Below are 15034 nucleotides of genomic sequence, written 5' to 3' on the forward strand. Positions count from 1 at the left end.
TTACATTGTCTTGGTGTGCTCTTCCACAGCAGTCTCGAAAGTCGTGTAACGAGGATCCCCAGGCAGGCAAGTGCACGGTGGCAGAATCGCCCAACGATGCTGCAGGAGTAGAGCCAGTATGATGCAAGGCGAATGGGACGCACCGCATCAGCGACGAAATCAGGAGCAGGAATCCCTCCCATCGCCTGCACCACCGGTATCGTAATGCTTTACAGGCTCACAATTCCGTTACACGAGGAACAGAAACTTCAACAGGATTTTTAGATAACCTCTTTCCTCTTCCCTCTTCCTCTCTTCCCCTCTTCCTACAATCCTTCCTCTTACCCTCTTCCTACAATCCTTCCTCTTCCACCCTCGTCCAAGATCACTTCGTATCTGTTCACTCCGCTGATAGCAGCGAGTTTGACGTCTTATTGTACCAAACACCCGTCAGATCAGACATACCTGCATACCAAACATGCCATCCGGCCACCAAAAAGGTCATCGACCAGCCATTCATTCCAGAGTCCCTCCAACCCAGGGTGTGCACAACTCGCGGGGACTTGTTGACCTTCCCAATGAGCTCCTTACAGAGATAATGCGGCACGCGATCGTTCCGGACGACATCCTTACTGGGAATCACCACCTCGCTCTAGTTGCACGGACGTGCAAGCTGCTCGGCGCAGTAGCCACGGACCTTTTGTACAAGCTTCCGGTCTTGAGGAGCTATCGAGACCTTTGCGCTTATGTCTCCACCGTCCGGAAACATAATCACTTGGCTGGACAGCTACAGGCATTGGTCTGCTCACCGCGATTCTTCAACGATTACAAACGAATTGACGTTCCGCTGTCGAACCGACTATCCAGGGTTTTGGGCGGCTCTGAAATCTTCCCCTGGTCAAACAAAACTGCCGCCTTCCTTATGACACTGCCAGGTCTTCGCAACATCCATTTTCCAATGTATGATTGCGACATTCTATCGTCGGGCGAAGTCTTGGACCACCAACAGAAAGCATGCAGCGTGAAGCATATCACGATATGTGCGAACAAGCCAATCAATGCGCGTACAGCAGCATCCAGGCCACATAGTGCGCGCATAGCAGCGCTGGCCAATATGACCACGGCACTCGAGACGCTCGTCTGTGGCGGGAAAGAAATTTTTTGGGCCGGCGACATCTGGACCCAGCCACTGAAGCATGCCATCCTCAACCACACCCCCACGCTGAAACACCTTGAGGTGGTCGGAATAGACAACCTTGATGATGTTCCACGGCATCAAAGGATCACTCTTGTCGGAATGCGACGCCTCGAAGTATTGCACATCAATTACAGCGCGCTAGAAGCTATCGACTACAGTCCGCACCACCCAAAGACGCTCGTTCCCTTGCGAATGTTGTTACCAGAGAGTCTCAAGAGACTCACGTTGCACTTTACCTGCTTCTGGGATGATAGGCACTCTGATCCCAGCAATGTGTCCGGCCTATTGGACGAAGACTACACCGACTCACTTATATCCGTACTCTCGATCCCATCATTAAAGACATTCCACATGGACGTTGAGTTTTGGTCCCACGCCCGCGACGTCTTCTTCTGCACTCTTCACATGATCGAACTTGCTGCTCAAACTGCGCATGTCGACTTCACTTTCAGTATTCGCGAGATGGATTCCGGTAAGTGCAGGAACACGTGTAAGCCCAGAGGCAACAAGACTAACTCTACTAGAATCATTCATCTTTTCCGCTCTATACAGCGCAGCGATGCATGATCCTGACATGAACGAGGATGATGCAGAGGAAGAGGCGCGTAGGTTGATTTGGTTTGTCGATTACAACAGTGACTCGGATGACTCAGACTAGAAGACGGGGCTTACTGCAGTCACGGACAGATGACATCTTTTGGGATTGGGACACTGGGTTTTCTTATTGGGTTCTTATTGGGCTTCTTATTGGGTTTCTTATTGGGTTTCTTATTGGGTTCTTATTGGGCTTCTTATTGGGTTTCTTATTGGGTTTCTTATTGGGTTTCTTATTGGGTTTCTTATTGGGTTTTGAACATTTGGTATCATGATTCTGACCCTACTATTTGTAACATGCGCGACGGCCTGACTGCTTTCTCACGACGCCATGGGCTCACTGCAGTCATGGACAGATAAAATATTTTAGGCTTAGGACACTAGGTTATCTTACAGGATCTTGAATATATACGGTATCTTGATTCTTCGTCTACTATTTGCAACATGCGCGACGGTCTGACTGCTTCTCGCGACGCCTTGGGCTCTTCATTAGCACGGTGCGCTTGTAGTCTTTTGATGATGTCTTTAATATCGATTCGCGAGGATAGCTTCTACGAAATTCGCAATCTGCTGCCATCACAACTACCGTGCTCGTGAGGCAGTCTCGGAGCATGTGGACATTATAACTTCTCGCTTGGCTTCAGCTATCGCTACGTGTAGCAAGCTGAGAACCCCATCAATTCTCTATGACTCGTCACCTGATTAATTTCAACACATCTTACTAATCATGCGTTGATTTTGTGTGTCTCGTCGTGACTGCACGGGTCCCCAGCCTATACTAATTTCTGGCAAACAAGAATTGAGGTAGGGCTCTGTGGCGGAGCTAAAGCTGACAATTTCCATAACTCTAGTGCAGGCTTGCGGTATTGTCTCAATGTGATGAAGGAGACGGATGAGTGGTACGTGCACATCTCTGTGTATTGCGGGTGCTGTTCGTCCTGTCATCGTATGCTGAAGTCCATCACTGCAATGAGGCAGGTGCATCAAGTATCAGAAGAGCAATAGCAAGCAGTCAGGAGATCGTCAAAATATGCCATCAGCTGTTATTCTATTAGACGAGCTGTACGTGTAGTTATCCGCCAGCGTTTCACGTCTCAATCAAGCAAGCCACTCTAGATTCGGGAAAATCTGCGCCTTGAGCACAGGACGTCGTCGGCGAGCTTAGTCAGCGAGTCACAAATGTCCTTTCTCCTGCAAATCGTCTACTGTGAGGGGACAAGCTACCTACCTGACTCTCGACTCCAAGCAATCAACGTCAGTGTATCCACTTTTGTGGTTGATCATCTGAGCCGAGCGCACACGAGCTATCGTACCATTCCTGCATCATACACACTTATGCTGGTCCAACTTTGATGGACGAGACTTGAGTCGCATTCAGGAGATGCACCTAGGATTACCGTCGATGCTGTACCAGTGTACGTGTACCAATCTCAATCCAGAGTCCGCATATCGGTTTCCAGGGGTACAGACCAGAACCAGTGCAAGATGAACAACGGTCGGCGACCAGAACCTTGCCTACGCATTGAAGCTGTTGCACAGTCTCCGCTTCTCTATCGAATGCAATATACGTGCATACTGCGAGACGCAAATGTTCGAATCGGGACCGTGTGTTGACTATCATGCGCCGTGTCCCATGTGCCATGCTGCATGCTCTAGTGAATGCCACTCGTGACAGCGATCATCCAAGGTGACCGATGTTCGATTTTTTGATAATCTCTCGCAGTTAGATGATCAGATGAGGACTGAAGAATATGCAGGGTATGTGAAACGAGGATCAGGAAGACAAGAAGTGTGCATATCGAGCAGGTGATGCTTTGGCCAGTGCACGAGATGGGGTATGATACACCATAACGGTGGTATTCCATCATTAGGTGGTGGAACATGTGGCGTGCTGCGTTCCACGTCGACTAGCGTAGTACGTGGGGGTCGCTGGCTAGAAGCTCTGATGGCCACGCAATGTGTGACCGTTTCACCACGACAAGGCTGTATCCATGATATGTATTCCCGCCATCGGCGCTCTCGTCAACGAGGTCGTTTTAGGAATAAAGTGCGAGGGCCTGGGGATGCTACAGGGAGCCGGTGTAAAGTCACCAGGATTTAGCTATAGACGGTGAGACCCCTGCGTGTGGAGCTCTGACCAAATCGGAACCACTCGCATGCGATTGTGCGTGGGGTGTAGCACGAAGCCGTACAAGCGCATGTCGTACACAGGGTTAACCTTGGCGTGTGTGTGGGCAACGAGCAATATTTGTCGTTAACCTGATCAAAGAGTGAGCATAGAGGAAGAGATAGTATCTCGTAATGCGCTCTAGATCTGTGAAGCATTACAGCATGGCGACATGGTATGGTGTAGAGGTGTAGAGGTGAGGAGATGAAGGAGAATGAGGAGATGCACCCACGACCACCCACTTGAGGCTGTGCGAGTGCTCGGGACTTGACCCGCGCACGCCTCCATGTGGGGGCGCTTCGGAGCATTCTCATACCCTCATTGGCCGGTCTGACTTGCCGGCTCTGTCAGCTTCCTGATTGCGACCTTGCATCGATCTCAGGGCTTAGTCTTCCCCGCCGATTAACCGATCATCGCAGAGATGACTTGTAGAATTTGCACAGACAGAACTCAAAGCTTTTGCAGAACGTCGCGCAGCGTAAAAGTTGCTGTTGAGGAACTCTGGCATTCATACGCCCATTGCAGAGTCACACAGGCGCCCGCGGGCAGTGAATTTCAACATTGAATGCGAGGCAGATTACGCATTCACACACCCTGGCAGGGTTCTCATGTATCTGAAATTCTTAAGTCAAGTCTCTCAATTACATGTCTCGGCCTTTAGTGATTATTCTCTTCATAAACTATTTCTGTCTATTGCTCTTTACGACATCATCAGGAACGCCGGCCTTTTCCAACATGTCTGTGGTACTCTCAAATGCTTTGCAGGACTCTACAGAGTCTGCGGACTGGGACGAGGAAGCTTGGCGCGATTGGATGGAGGAGGAATCGGGTTTCGTTGACAAATTTGCATTTGGGGATGCTTTACCGGCACAGCTAGCTGTACGTGCAATTACTCACCTTCCTCGGCGTGCTGCTACTAACACTAATCGTGTGCACCAAGGAAGAGAAAGTCATACTATTGAGGTGTGGCATGTCAGACACCAATGCAACACGAATCTTCATAAGCTGTGGGGACCCTGCGTACCAAATCGACCCAAGTCTGGTGCTGGATCATGATCATTTCATCTTCGCCTTCGTCCAAGAACCCGATTCTGCAAACCAACACAGTATTCCTCACGTCCAAATCACAATAGTGTGGCACCCACGTCAATCACTCCACCGATCTGTCTCCTTGTTTGAGGACTCCAACATCTCCCGCGCTTACTTCTCGGACTCAATGCCTCATCACTCCATAGCCGAGGTCCAGATCAAATTCTCAGTCTTAGCCCAGGAGACATGGCTGCGAGCCTTGGATGCTAGAGAATTGTCGATCCACTACATGAGCAACGGAATCAGATCCCTACAAGGGCCTGTTGGTCGTTTATGGCAAACAAGTCTCGACGATTCGTTGGCCCAACAACAATACCTCAGTGCTGTCAACCCGGAGATACTGCTTCAGACACCATTCATTGATACTGTATCAACACCTGGGCCGCGCACGCCCATGACTATCGTGCACGTTCGCAACGAAGAAGGGAAAGAGCAGAGGATAAAAGCAGTCCCGGTCTCGCAGATGAAAAGCGATGATGAGTGCGAAGTGCGACTGTGTTCTACATCATGAACATGATATCTAGTGTTGCTCTCAATACATGTCCTTGTCAATCTTGTGTAAACATCTGCACGATTATCCCTTGCATACGTCTCTACTAAGACATCGACGCGACTCTTTGCAGCCTGTGTATGAAGGAAGCAGCTACTTACGTGCTTGCACGTTGATCTATTATCGTGTCATACGCTTCCTTTACACATGAACAGCCCATTTCTGCAACGCTAACCAGACTTGTCAACAATCAAGCCGATCGGCCAATTGGCGGCTTGATTCGCGAACCTGCTATGCTGAGGATTTGCACGTCTGCACGAAGCATGTTATAGAACGTGCACGCCTACATAGGAAAAAATAGCGAATCGTCTTACTCGGCTTAATGATTGACATGTCTGGCGCCAACTCCAGTCTTCATAATTGCGCTTGAAGAGACCTACTTTCCTCGCACGCCGATCGCTTTCCGGGCCATCTCTGCTGGCGCTTGTCGCAATTTGCATGCTTTAAGGCCTGGAGCGAAAGACCCCTTGTCCGCGATCCAGGTGCTATCAATCGGCTGAAATGCGTAATATCGCCGCCGCCGGCGAACAAAGCAATGCGCAGTGAGCAGCGTTGGGTAGGTTTGACTAAGATTATCATGAGTATTAGATCTCTATTACATCACTGGATCTTTGTCGCAATTGCGGATCTACACGCTAAAGCAGAATGGCACGAAGTGTGTAACTTTCTGCCCCGCGAAGCCTTAACCGAACAATCCATGCCTCATACGATCTAGTCACCCGGCACCAGTGCAAAATCTTGGCGATGATTGGGTCGAATATCCGTTAGTTCGATTGTTTATTCTGACAGTACGCGACATGTTTTAATTGTTCACGACCTTGGAACTGCTTTTGATAGGTTGGGCAAAAGGGTTGTAGATGGCTTTACGCTGCAGCGTATAACCGACTAACAAGGCACTCATCTCCTTTTATAATTTTAGCTCCTCCTTTTTGCCACTGCCAACTAAGTAGATGTGCACATAGTTGCCCTCGCGACTATCTGATCATGCAAGTCCACGCCCCGACAGAGGTTCCTTTGCACCGCTCTCATCCTCTTATTACCCCACGAGGACATGTTCCACACACATCCATGCGGTAACGATTCGAGACTAATTCTGCAATATTTATCTAGGACGTGACCGATGCCCCCTTTCGCTCGGCCCCGACTGGTTGAATGCGTGGGAACACGTGCAACGAATTTCGTCAAGATATCGTGGCGCCTTCGGAAGTTTTGCACTTTGCAAAACTGATAATCTAGTGGGAACCATAATGAACTAGATGCCGTGGATGGAAAAGGGCTGATTCATTGTCAACGAGAATATTCAGGATGTGATCGGGCCGCCAACGTGATACTGAGCGGTAGCATCTCGAGCGAACTCGTACAAAAAGGCGTCAACACTGAGCTACACCATAACCACATGACCCCCGTTGGTGTGGTTAGCGGGGTAGCGCTTTGAGCCGTGGCAACTTGGGCAGTACGGGCGCCTTGGAGACTGAGCATGAGGATAGTGTCACGTTTTTCCGAGGGTCAGCGCATGCTCAGTCGTCTTTGAAAGTATATAGATTGGCTAGGTAGTGACTGTGTAAAGCAGCGGAGAGGAGATTAACCGGCAAAGATCATCAAAGAGAAAAGACAAGTGGCAATTCTTACGTGGGACGTAAAGACTACACCAGGCATGCAACATGGCCCGACTCGACGCATGCGCGCGCGCAAGACTCCTTCCCTCCACTCCTCCCAACCAAAGCCAGCTTCGACAACCGCAGCGGATCAGGACGTGATGCTCTGACAAGCTGCCGGCCCTGCTCCACGAGATATGAAAAGGCTACGAATGCGACTCTCAATTGACTCGATCCACTCCGTCTCCTTGATGATGGAACTATGCTCCTCGATTTCCTCTGTAGCACGCTTGTTCTTGTCCTGAACGTGATAGGCTATCAAAGGTCTAGTGAAGACGCACTCCACACGGCAAGGAAATACGGTAGCGATGCTGGCAGCCTTCTTGCGAGCATGCATGTGATTAGATAGCATCTCCTCGGCAAGTTCCAGCAATTTCCGACCCTCGGCCCGCTGTCGATCGTCCGTCCATTCTTTATCAGAAGCGAGTCTGACGGGATGTGGCCACGCGCCCTGCATGAACCAGGAGACCTTGATCGTCACCTTTGCATTGTCGCATCCAGTCATGAACTCGGCCACTTTATGAACCTTGTAGAGGGTGAGGAAGAGGGTGGAAAACTCGAGGCGGAATCTCGTCTGGCGGTGTTGGAGAGGAATAGGCATATCGTGGCCTTCAAGGAACGAATGCTGCAGACGGAACATATTCGCCTTCCAGAAACCTTTGGCGATTTGGTATGGGTCTTTCTGTTTGTTGCGGCAAGGAGTGCCTTCCCGGTGGCCGCATGTACCGTCAAGGGAGCCGCATACCCAATGTCCAAGCGCTAGTAGAGGAAGGACATGGTCTTGGAAGGCCAATTTCAGGTTGTAAAAATCGACTGGCTGTGAAGCGCTGAGGCCCAACTTGACACCCATAGAAGACTGTTCACGTGTAGTGACGGCGAATTCCAGTACACTGAGTTTCAAATCCGCGGACAGAGCTTCCCAGCCTGCTTTCAAGCCATCCGTGGGTGCTGAGAAAGGGACAAGAATACAACTTTCTCCCATTCTCAGCACAAATGGCTCGGATGCATGCAGTCGACCACCATGTCTGATATCGCCAAACACACGGAAATGGCCAATCCTGCGTACCATTCGTGCAGTGGAAACGCCTTTGCGCCCGAGGTGCCCATTCGGAAGCAGGATGACCTTGACCGGGCGGTCCTCTGGCGCATCAAGATAGACGGAAGTCATTTCGCGCAGAAAATAGGCCGTCGTTATAGTAACTGGGGGACCCGTACTTTCCACGTTATGCTCCTCAAACCTAAAAGCGGCAAATGGTCCGGGACATCCACGGTACACAGAAAGGCCATGTTCGATGGCGAAACGTGAGAACCTGCCAAAGTAAGTAAGTACCGTGTCGTCATAGATGTGGAAGGAAGGCTTACGATTCGGCTATCTTCCCTTCGCGACACAACATTTTCGGTAGGAAGCTGAAGTAGAGCCGTGGAGATGGGAATCTTCAAACAGCTGCCATCTTCCTTTGTAATATACGGTAGCTTGGGATCTTCCGACTAGCACGAGCCTTCGCTGGGGAGTCGGATGCTGCGCAGGGGCTGGTGTACTACCATCCTCCTTTATCCCTGCTTATCTAGAACACTGCTCGTTGTACGCTGTGCTGCTGGAGATCCCGGAGTACTTCCTACTCCATCGCACGGACGTTGCAGCTATCGAGACTTGTCGATTTCTTGCCGAATGCGTACTTCCTGTTGCACAGCCTCCCGGTGGACATGAGGCGAACCTACCATCAGATGCGGGCAACGACCCGGGCAGGCATGGCTGTAGCCTTCATTCTTGCAGACTGATGACACCAGGCTGTTGAAACGGCATGTGCAGTGCGGCAAAAGCTTCAGAGTTTCACAAAGGCTCCTGCGCCTGGGCGCAGGCTTGGGGGCGTCTTTTGTCATACAAGCTAGAGCAAGGGTTCCTGTCCGAGCATCGTCCAGCAGTCTCTGAACAGGATGCCGTACATGCGCCCCCGCGCTACACAAAAGCTTTGATCTGTGGGGAGCCTTTCCTGTCGTACAAGCTAGTACGGATGTATTCGTGTAAATGTTTTTCAAGAAGACCCTTGAAGAAGTGCACGCGCACAGACGAAGTCATGTAAAAGTGGACCGCCAGGCGCAGTGATCACACTCTTTCATGGATACATTGAACCGCTCACGAGAACAGAGTGCAGCTTCCAGTCTTCCCTAAAATTCCAAAATAGATTGAGTGCTTAGTTCTGGTCGCGCTACATCCCGCCCTGAATGTGCAGTCCCATTCCGTTCGGGCCGTGACCGGACGAGCAGGTTGTGTGCCCACTTTGTCGGCGGCTGGGGCTTTGCGACAGACCTTAGGAACGAACTGGAGTGCTTGAAGTCCTTGGCACGCCTTTCCTCGTTCTGGCGCTTGATCTGGCGCCGCATGCCCTGCAATCAATGTGAACCGCCTCGCTTCATGTGACGAGGGTCCTGTGCGCTTCCGGATTTCCGAGAGAAGGACGGAACTCTGTCTTTTCTGTCCTTTCTCTGTCTGTTGATAGACTGACAACCGAGGTCATATCGCGCAGTTGCTTCTGGGACTTGATAAGGCCATGCTTCTTTGCGCGCGATGCGTATCCAGCGCTTACCGATTAGACACCCCGGCTAGCTTCTTCACGACGTCTCCCCGACATCGAAGCCTTGCCAGAAGCAGCCTGGTCGTCTTTAGGTCTCTGCACAGTACATTGGAAGCGCCTTCATTTAGTTTTTGGCTCACAACCTTGGCATGCACTCATGCACCTGTAGATACTGGCTCCAATTCCGTCGCCCTTGATGGCTGTGTTCCTTGACTTGGATTGCGCGGCGTGGCGTCGGTAGCGGAGCCAGTGAGGATGTCGCATCTGAAGATGATGGGGAGAATGTGAGCGGAGAGTTTTATACAGCTGGTGTCAGGTTGAGTGGTTAGGATTTAGAGGCATGATGGTGACGGCAGGGATTGATGGGGGATGCAGATGCCACATTAATGGTGAAGGAAGGCGACGTCAAAGGCTCTTTGATCTTGGGACGCATGAACTATCGAGGCCATCTACCCGTTCGAATCTCTGCAACGGCCGATGATTTACTCGACCGCCGCTCAGGATGAGAGCGCGTGCGTGACAAGAACGCGGGTAAATCCAGTCACAGGTATAGACTCCGGCAGGAGAAATCCAAAAGCCAGGTAAAACTAGGAAGTTTCCAAAGACAATGTACAAAGCCTGCACACGTGCAGTACATGTGCTTTCAACAAACACAAATGTAGGAACATTCTCCTGGAGCTGCAGCTCAGTGACCTCGGACGTAACCTCAGGCTGCTATTCGGAACTATTAGCACTGGCTGGAAGAAGCGCATTCAGTCAGCTGCGCTCGTATCCGTAAAACCTCACCATATTGGGGAACTAAAGCACTTGGCACACCTGCCTTGGATAGCGCGTCTGCTTGTCAGCCTCTTGACAGTGATGTTTCACATGTTTGCGTCGCTAAAACGAGCTCTGTTATTCCAAACCCAAGGCGCAGAAAGTCTGCAGCACAGTGCCTCCTATTGCCCACGTCGTTGCCTTTGCAAGTCTCTTCGAACAAGCTGTCTTCAAGAAAGAGTTCGAGTCATGTTTTCTTGCCGTTGAATGTCGTAGCAAGACTACCAGCTGCTCGAGAGCATTGTAGAGAGGCTTAAGATAGGTATCCCAGTTGATTTGGGCCATTGAAATCAAGGCGGAGCGTGATCTGAGCACACGGAAACGATGTATAGAAACCGGTCCGGGTCCTCGGCCACCTACCATGTTCGCTGAGATATCATGTGACAATCTTGCCGTTCTTAATTATGCATTCGAAGAGCCACCCAGTAGCGACATACTGTAGTTGTTTACACGTTGCGAACAACGAATAATCACAGTCTTCAGTTATGGCTTTCCTATCGCGGTCGTTCAACCAGAGAGGAGGAACACAAACCGTTTGGCAAGGCCATATGTATTTGAAACAGTGTTCTTGTAGCTTGACTGGGAGTCTACGAATGTTAGTCAGTTGCGTAGCTGGTTGCAGGCTTAAACTATCTGCAGTCGGGACATCCATTTGAGAAGACAAGGGCTTGATTATATGTCGCTTGGCTGTAAGTGATGGGATGGCCAACGACGATGGGGAATCACACAAAGGCGTACAATGAAGCCATGAAGGGTGAATAATGCCGAAGCTTTAAAAAACTTTTGTCTCCGCACTCGGCTGACGTTAGGAGTTGTTGTATGCCAGCAGAGATGCGTAAAACAGTGAGGGCTAAAGTCGCTGGATAGACTAGATTACACAAAGGTCTGTTTTTGGTGTAGCGCGTCGCCTAGGCTTTTACCTCGCACTTCCCACTCCGATCTCAATCGTTTGCTTCGTCACCATCTGCATTCCCTTCTTGCTCTGGCCTACACCACTGCGACACACTCTTGTATGCTCGTCAACCTTCGCTGCATTTTGATACTGACTAGGCTTAGCTAGTGCTCGCATGGCAGGCAAACGCACAGGTCCACCGAGGGCCGCTGTCGACGTAGAAGCAGTGCCACGGAGGTCTGCTCGTCTTGCACGAAGCCCAGCACTACAGACGCCTGCCTTTGCTAGCAGGGTCTCGAAGTGGGGTCGCAACAGGAGCACAAGCGTATGTATTCTCTACCATTGCAAGGCTCGTCTCACCGCCTTGACCGTGCAAACAGATTCAAAGCCAAAGACTACGATTCCCATCCCGCGATGAGCCAACTCAGCATCGAGCAACTGAAGAGAAGCCCCCGGCGCCCTCGGCACTCGTGACGCTCCCAAATGAGCTGCTGTACATGTGCTTAGAACACGTATGGCCAGAAGAAACTATCGACGTGTCGGCCCACGTCTTCCCTAGCAAATATGACCCGGACCTGCCTTCAACCTGGGACCACGGCTTGCTTACGTCATGCAAGTCACTCCGCCACAGAACTCAACACTGGCTTCGCAAGAACAGGACTGTGGTATGCGCGACCGGATACTACTCCTGCCCAGATGGTGATCTACGAAAGATTTTCAAGGGAGATATGATCAGCTGTTTCACTCACGTCAGGATGACCATAAATTGCCGCGAGGTGTATTCCCTCTTCCCGCGAGTGGTTAGCACTATAGCCTGCTTCAACGCTATGCACGATACTACCTTTCTCGACGTTTTCATCATCTTCTCGAAATCCAAGAATCCTGAGGACACCTATCCTCATTGTTACTTTCATGCGGGTCGGGAACTGCCACTTGATTTTGCCCAAATAGCGTCATTGCACCGGATTCACATCAGAGATACCGAAAGTCCAAAGCTCCTACCTGGTACTGAGTCTGCTACTCGGGCAACCTTTGGAAGCTTTCTGGTTTCTATCCGGAGGCGCAAATGGTTCGAAGACGTCTACAATGTCTTGCACACTCTCTGCATGGAAGACGTGCGTTCCGGTTCCCATACGGACATTCGAATGGTTCGCAGACGTCTACGAGATCTTGAGCGCTCTGGGGATGGAAGCTCTCAGGTCGCGTGAGATAGAGATATGACGAGGCATGGAGGAGGTACATTGTTGAGGAAGAAGAGAAGTTTTATGCTTGGAACGCGTTTGCTGAGTCTGTTCAATGGAAATTGCGAGGAAGAAGGATGGAGGGAGGAAGTAATTGTTGACTTGCGTTCTTATTTCGTATGTACTACTGAACGACTCACGTTCTCCTTTTGACTCTAGTATATTAGTAGCCGAATAAAAATTGCTTTCTATATTCCGCGTCGATCCAGTGATGAAGTTCTGCAAGGCCAACCATCAAGCCCAAATCATTTCGCATTCGACTCGACGATGGTGAGACGACACTCACCAGCGCCCAGTGCTGTCCGTCACCATGGCTTGCACGACGCTCACCACCACAACCGTTGATGGACACCTCGAGGCTGATGACTGGTAGACACGCCGCATCACTGCAGTCTGGCTAGCCTACTTGACCTACTGCACGCTCAACACGACGACGCGCCCTGCCAGCAGATGATGACTTTGACGCTGCCCGTCGTGCACGACTACGCCGATACAGACGGCGCTCACTGCCGCAATCCACAATCCCGACACCAACGAGCGGTTTACACTTGCCATGGCTGCAAAGGAGCGCTCGAGCCTGGCCACATCTGGCTTCTTTCCTAACCTCTCATCCAAGCGGATGGTTGGTGTGTCCATCGGGTTACCACCGCGTGCACCAAGGTTTGTGAAACTGCTTGTGGTTCACGAATATGTAACCCGTCTGCGGGTCTGAAGGTTGGTCCACGAATATGTAACCTGTCTGCGGGTCTGAAGCTTGGTCCACGAATATGTAGCCCGTCTGCGGGTCTGAAGGTTGGTGAGACCCTCCACAGCCTTTTGCCACACACGACACTATCATTCATTACGAACGAGCTAGTTTTGGGCAATGCACCGACGCCGGGGCATCAGCTAAAACCAGCCCCTTTATACACACAACACTCTTCCTTCAACATCCGCACGCTACTTTCACGAAACCTCCTACAAAATGGCCGAGTCCAACATGAATCTTGAGGAGGCGCTGGCAGCATGGGACATGTTGTGCGCCGATATCACAACCTACCGCCTCGTCAGTGAGTGGCAGAAAGTAATAAGTATCTACACAGCTATACTGACTCTACATTGTAAAGACGAGCCTGCTGTTGCCGCTGGACAGCCACCCGTCAAGCCATGGATTCTGACGGCTGCACGTTTCGACAATCTCCTCAATGTCTACCACGTGCTCTACCCGCGGGGCGTCTCCGCCTGGATCAACCAGCGACCCACGTTCATACTCTTCCTGCTGCAGTACAACTATGCAACCAACGGCGGTGTGCTTGGAGTCCCTATGCACTCGGTTCAGTTCTTCAACCGCACCATCTCCTCACGCGAGGCTGATTACCTTTTCAATCGAATCACGCAGGAGGTCGCCCAGCCCGGCTCGACGGGCACTGCCACCTGCAGCGACGTGTTTGCTCCCCTAGATGATGCGCACAGCTACGCGATCATCCGAATGCGAAGCGCCTGTCCCGAGAGCACAGCAAGCAGCGGATAGGCTGCCGTGTACGTAAACCCTCCTTCTTTCAGACATCCATTGACGCTCAGAAGCTTCAGGATAGTCCCTGCGCCCGGTGATGGAGTTGTGAGCCGCAGCAAGGTCGCGGTCGGTCGGCTGACGGGAGAATGCAAGCAGGGCTGCCACGGCGGCATTGGCAGCATCGCGGTCTGTTGTACCTCCTTGATCGTGGTGTTTGTTCCGGGTGGCGTTGGGGGCGCAGGGGTGGAGTGGAGTAGCGCGACGGCTGGCAATAGCAACAAAGGTTTCATACTCAAGACTCTCCGTGATCCACTCGATTGTCGTGTTTGCGTAAAGCACTGCTGCCCTTCCCGCCCCAGGATTTGTGTGAGGACTGCGCCGCCTGTGCTCGACACGCATGAGCGTCTTCATGTTTGTGCAGTACCCTCTTGTTGTCCTTGCACTCCATCGCCGGCGGGCTGTTTCAACCTCGTCACAAGGCTGACCGTCCACTCTTGTGGTCATGGTGAAGGTGGGGGTGGGGCAACAAGTGGGGCTCTCAACTTCCCGCGGAGCTTCGAGGGCAAGCATTGGCTGGCCAGCTCCACCGTGCCTACTAGCGCCGACCAAACTCGGCTTCAGAACGCAACATGGCCCATACACCCATGCTCCTCAATTCACCAGCTTGTGAAGGCTCCAGCCGTAAGTCAGATCATGAATACAGCCTGCTACTGTGTGCTCAAACTAGATGCTGTCGCAGTACACTTCAAAAGCATCGTCCCTGCAAAGGGCGCAGCAATACACCGTCA

The 15034-nt window shown here is 51.3% G+C and overlaps 6 protein-coding genes across 6 annotated transcripts; 5 read left to right on the plus strand and 1 right to left on the minus strand.

The window, feature by feature from the left end:
• Positions 1–1093: 1093 nt before the first annotated feature.
• SNOG_16303 (hypothetical protein) lies at positions 1094–1835 on the plus strand (the record flags this gene model as incomplete). Its single annotated transcript, XM_001806374.1, has 2 exons — positions 1094–1649; positions 1735–1835. The coding sequence occupies 2 exons, from the start codon at positions 1094–1096 to the stop codon at positions 1833–1835; spliced, it is 657 nt and encodes a 218-aa protein (XP_001806426.1).
• A 2838-nt stretch (positions 1836–4673) lies between these two features.
• Positions 4674–5538, plus strand: SNOG_16304 (hypothetical protein; the record flags this gene model as incomplete). The annotated part of the gene is made up of 2 exons (XM_001806375.1): positions 4674–4817; positions 4879–5538. 2 exons carry the CDS (start codon positions 4674–4676, stop codon positions 5536–5538), a joined length of 804 nt encoding a protein of 267 aa, XP_001806427.1.
• A 1785-nt stretch (positions 5539–7323) lies between these two features.
• Positions 7324–8400, minus strand: SNOG_16305 (hypothetical protein; the record flags this gene model as incomplete). The annotated part of the gene is made up of 1 exon (XM_001806376.1): positions 7324–8400. The coding sequence occupies one exon, from the start codon at positions 8398–8400 to the stop codon at positions 7324–7326; it is 1077 nt and encodes a 358-aa protein (XP_001806428.1).
• Positions 8401–11688: 3288 nt separating this feature from the next.
• SNOG_16306 (hypothetical protein) lies at positions 11689–12721 on the plus strand (the record flags this gene model as incomplete). Its single annotated transcript, XM_001806377.1, has 2 exons — positions 11689–11838; positions 11894–12721. The coding sequence occupies 2 exons, from the start codon at positions 11689–11691 to the stop codon at positions 12719–12721; spliced, it is 978 nt and encodes a 325-aa protein (XP_001806429.1).
• A 343-nt stretch (positions 12722–13064) lies between these two features.
• On the plus strand, positions 13065–13466 carry SNOG_16307 (hypothetical protein; the record flags this gene model as incomplete). Its single annotated transcript, XM_001806378.1, has 2 exons — positions 13065–13094; positions 13251–13466. The coding sequence occupies 2 exons, from the start codon at positions 13065–13067 to the stop codon at positions 13464–13466; spliced, it is 246 nt and encodes an 81-aa protein (XP_001806430.1).
• A 252-nt stretch (positions 13467–13718) lies between these two features.
• On the plus strand, positions 13719–14264 carry SNOG_16308 (hypothetical protein; the record flags this gene model as incomplete). Its single annotated transcript, XM_001806379.1, has 2 exons — positions 13719–13803; positions 13861–14264. 2 exons carry the CDS (start codon positions 13719–13721, stop codon positions 14262–14264), a joined length of 489 nt encoding a protein of 162 aa, XP_001806431.1.
• Between the last annotated feature and the right edge of the window lie 770 nt (positions 14265–15034).

This window comes from Parastagonospora nodorum (genome assembly GCF_000146915.1).
Source record: "Parastagonospora nodorum SN15 chromosome Unknown scaffold_45, whole genome shotgun sequence".
NCBI classification, from domain to species: domain Eukaryota; kingdom Fungi; phylum Ascomycota; class Dothideomycetes; order Pleosporales; family Phaeosphaeriaceae; genus Parastagonospora; species Parastagonospora nodorum.